This window comes from Histoplasma capsulatum, genomic scaffold, assembly GCF_000149585.1.
Source record: "Histoplasma capsulatum NAm1 scaffold_4 genomic scaffold, whole genome shotgun sequence".
Lineage (NCBI taxonomy): Eukaryota > Fungi > Ascomycota > Eurotiomycetes > Onygenales > Ajellomycetaceae > Histoplasma > Histoplasma mississippiense.
Genome location: NW_001813979.1, coordinates 2545941 through 2549450, shown reverse-complemented (window position 1 = coordinate 2549450; position 3510 = coordinate 2545941). Strand labels below are relative to the sequence as shown.

Genomic DNA, 3510 nt, shown 5'->3' with positions numbered 1-3510 from the left:
GTAGCTGCAAAGTTTCAGGCGCACAGCGATCTGGTTCGTTGTTTGCCATGGGTAGAGAACCCTCTTTGCACGACCTTGTGCACTAAGATCAGAAGGCTGGAATCTCGCCAACATCTCCGCCTCAGTTTCCAGGTCTTGATTGTTGGTGGAATCTCCACATTTCTCCGTTTGCTGCCCCGACCGTTGGCGATCCGTAATCGAACGCTTTATGATAGCGAGTTGCTCTTCAAATATGCCGAAACTGGATTTAAGCTCAGAGTCCTGGAGGCTCATGGCCTGAATGCAAAAACCATATGCGTCTCTCATGCAGCCGCACTGAACGAGACTTTTGACGAGCAATATGTACACATTACAGATATTTTCCGTATATTCGTCTTGAGAGATGGGTTCAAAACCTTCTTCTTCCTCTTCGTCTTCCTCCATGTGCCCGTTCTGATCTACATCATCGTCGTAACTTTCGGGCTCGCCATAATCACTTCCGCCAGCCCCAACATGAACATTCATGGAGGTATCCCTATCCACAAGCCCAGAGGAACTAATCAGCTCCACAGCATCCAAACCCACCTTTTTCCGAGGCCTGTACTCGCTAGAATCCGGATCAATCATGGCCTCAAACAAGGTTAGCGCACGATATGCATCTGCCGCCGCAAGATCAGGATATCCGAGCTGAGAGTGTAAGATGCCGCGCTGAAGGTGGCGCATGGGGTTATGAGGATCCGCATACAGCAGAGCAGTGGCATCCTCTCGTTGCATAAGGAGGACTATACCAGGGTTTTTATTGTCGTTCATGCTGTCGTGGCTGTTACACTTTATTTTGGCAAACATCTTGAACAGTTGGTTCCTCTGTTCAGGAACAAGGGAGGAGGGTCATCTCCGTGTCCAGGTATTTTCATGGAATGGAAGGAAAATAAGATCCCTTCCGTTCTTGTGAGTAGACTTTCCGTTCTTGTTTTGGTGAAAAGGTATTCAGAGCGTGCTACCCCAGCTTGCGGTTCCTCAAGCCTATCTCAATGTTTGTGTTTATATCGCATAACGATAAGTTCGTACCGGAACTTACCTCTACGCGTAGTCAAGTTAAAAAGGAATGAATTTTTTTATAATATCAGGTGACCCATGAACCCTAATAGGCTTATACGAGATGTTTGTATTTATTTTTATAGGCTTATACTGGATAGGAACAATAACAACAATAGCATCAAGTTGATTACCAACAGTATTTTCATTTCACTCATTACAAAAAAGAGCATAGCATTAAAATTGTAGGCTGCATAAAAAGCGTCCAGGCTAAATATAGCGTGTCTACTATCGATCTTCCCTAAATCTACCCTTTTGCTCTCCCGAACAGCGTTACAAACTATTGTGATCCTTGGCCGTTGAACATACCCGAAAGAGAAGTGCATCAAGTGCCGCTATTTCGTAATTATATGAGAATTAAAATGTAGGTATAATGGATATTGCCGTCTGTCGTGTGTAAACCGCCATAATCAAACATGAGAAAAGACCGTGTCCCGCCTGTTAATGGTATTCACGGAGGGGATGAGGTACAGGGAGGATTCACATAACCTATCGGTGAAAACGGTCAACAATATGTCAATTACAACAGCGTCAGTTTTCAGCCTTAATACTCACTAGCCGTAAAAGAAGACAAAAGGAAATTGTCCAACTTACGTTGCAATTCTCATCCAAGATGATGGTACCCCCTTCGCCACCCTCTGTAGTCTCTATGGTACCTCGGATAACCTGTCTTTCTCTCAGCGCTGCTGCCAGGCGCGCCAGCATACCCCTCTATATGATACGAATATAAATGAGTATTAGGAAAAACCAAAGGAGATGAAAATGGGAAGGGGCAAGGCACCGACTACAAGTGCTTTATGGAACTATTATTTCGTCTTTACGCAAACCACGAGTTCCATTCAGAGAAAGGCACTATGGTCCTGTGCTCGGTCAATAATTGTATCCCACGTACCGTGATGAAAGCTTCGTTCATCCCTCCCTGCCGGTTGATGTCATTTTGACTCATTATCTGATAGCTGTCCTGCATGCGCTTTCGGCTCTTAAGCCCAAGTTCGTGACGACCTGTTTGGTTTCCTCCAACATGACTCCCAGAAACGATATTAGCGTGCGCATCAGGATCAGCAATATTAATTCCTAGACGGGCATTATGTTGAGCTCGAGTGTCTGGAGAGAATATTTTGATAGTTCGATCGATCCCAGAAACAGCAAGAGTTGGTTCGTACGGATGGCCTATAGAATACCAAATGAGATGACTGAGATTGCAATGAAACCGTTTTCGTGGGTAAATCTCACCTTGAACCACGTTGACAACGTCGCTATCGCCCTCCAGAATGTTGACCAAATCCGAGGTCTTCCGGTCCCAGATAAAAACATGTCCAGAATCACTGCCACTAACCACATATTCGTCGTCTAATCCGAAATAATTCACGTCTTTGACAGTTTTTATATTGCAATGTCCTCGATAAACATTTAAATGTGTGGAACAGGGAACATGGCTTTCAACTGCATTTCGCCGATTACCACCCCGTCGGACAAATAACCGACCAGCAGGCCCGCCAAATTCGTCACTCTCGTCAGAGTCGCTGGCGCGGCCGCTATTTTCTGAATCTGAGAGATAATCATAAGAGCCATCTGGTCCGTCGTCATCCGTCCCAGAGTCTTCTTCGTCAGAATCACAATCTGCCAGGCGTTGGTTTAGCGATCCAGCTACTGGTGACTCTGGGTCTTGTGGAGGTTGGTCGCTCATAGGATTATCCGCTGGTCGCTGGCTCCTGCTCGTCGCTCGATCAGCAGAAGTCATTAGTCTAACTTCTTCGATCTGTTCCTCTTCCTCATCAGGATCAATGTCTTCCTGGATTCTTTCCCTTTGATCATCATTTTCATCGTCCTCTTCCACAGTAGCCCGAATACCACCAAAGGCACGGTTAACGAATTCAAAGTTGACACCCTCGCCCACCTCCATGAGTATTCCCCTGCCTACCTTGAGGCCCCAGAATCGAAAGGAGGTATTGCGATCCAAAGATTGCAAATCTGTTCCGCCTTCACTGCTCTCACCACCCCCTTCTCTTGCGGAAGCTGCAGCGCTCCCTACAAGGTCTGTTAGAGACAATTTAATGCATTCCGCAAATGCATTAACAGCAGCTAACTGTGAGACAAACAAGACGCGCGATGAATCATGTTCAAATCTCGACGCATCAACGTTTTTGATAGCTTCATCCCCTGCTAGATTTCGTAGATATGGAATTAATATAGATTCGATGGAATCTTCTTCAGCGTCTTCGGGTATGGGAAATCTGTCACTATCGTGACGGTGGGCGCGATTCCACTTGAAGCCTCGCAAAAGAGACTGTCGTCCACCCTCGAGCCAGAGGAGGATTGCTTTTAGGAAATCGTATCCAAATTGGGCCGAAGGATCTATCAATCCATTTTCAGTTGGAGCAGGTACGATTTGGTGGAATAAATCGCAGCTGCGGGCTGTCTGAATCCGACGGTGTT

General features: G+C 46.1%; 2 protein-coding genes across 2 annotated transcripts in view; both read right to left on the bottom strand.

The window, feature by feature from the left end:
* Positions 1-825, bottom strand: part of HCAG_04766 (conserved hypothetical protein) — a gene marked incomplete at both ends in the record, with an annotated part of 1748 nt that extends 923 nt beyond the window's left edge. The window contains one exon of the mRNA XM_001540876.1: positions 25-825. Within this exon, the coding sequence (XP_001540926.1) occupies positions 25-825 (801 nt within the window). The remainder of the gene's footprint in view (positions 1-24) is intronic.
* Positions 826-1554: 729 nt separating this feature from the next.
* The window catches only part of HCAG_04765 (conserved hypothetical protein), a gene marked incomplete at both ends in the record, with an annotated part of 3852 nt that continues 1896 nt past the window's right edge, over positions 1555-3510 (bottom strand). The window contains 4 exons of the mRNA XM_001540875.1: positions 1555-1563; positions 1669-1785; positions 1967-2244; positions 2308-3482. Of these exons, the coding sequence (XP_001540925.1) occupies positions 1555-1563; positions 1669-1785; positions 1967-2244; positions 2308-3482 (1579 nt within the window). The remainder of the gene's footprint in view (positions 1564-1668; positions 1786-1966; positions 2245-2307; positions 3483-3510) is intronic.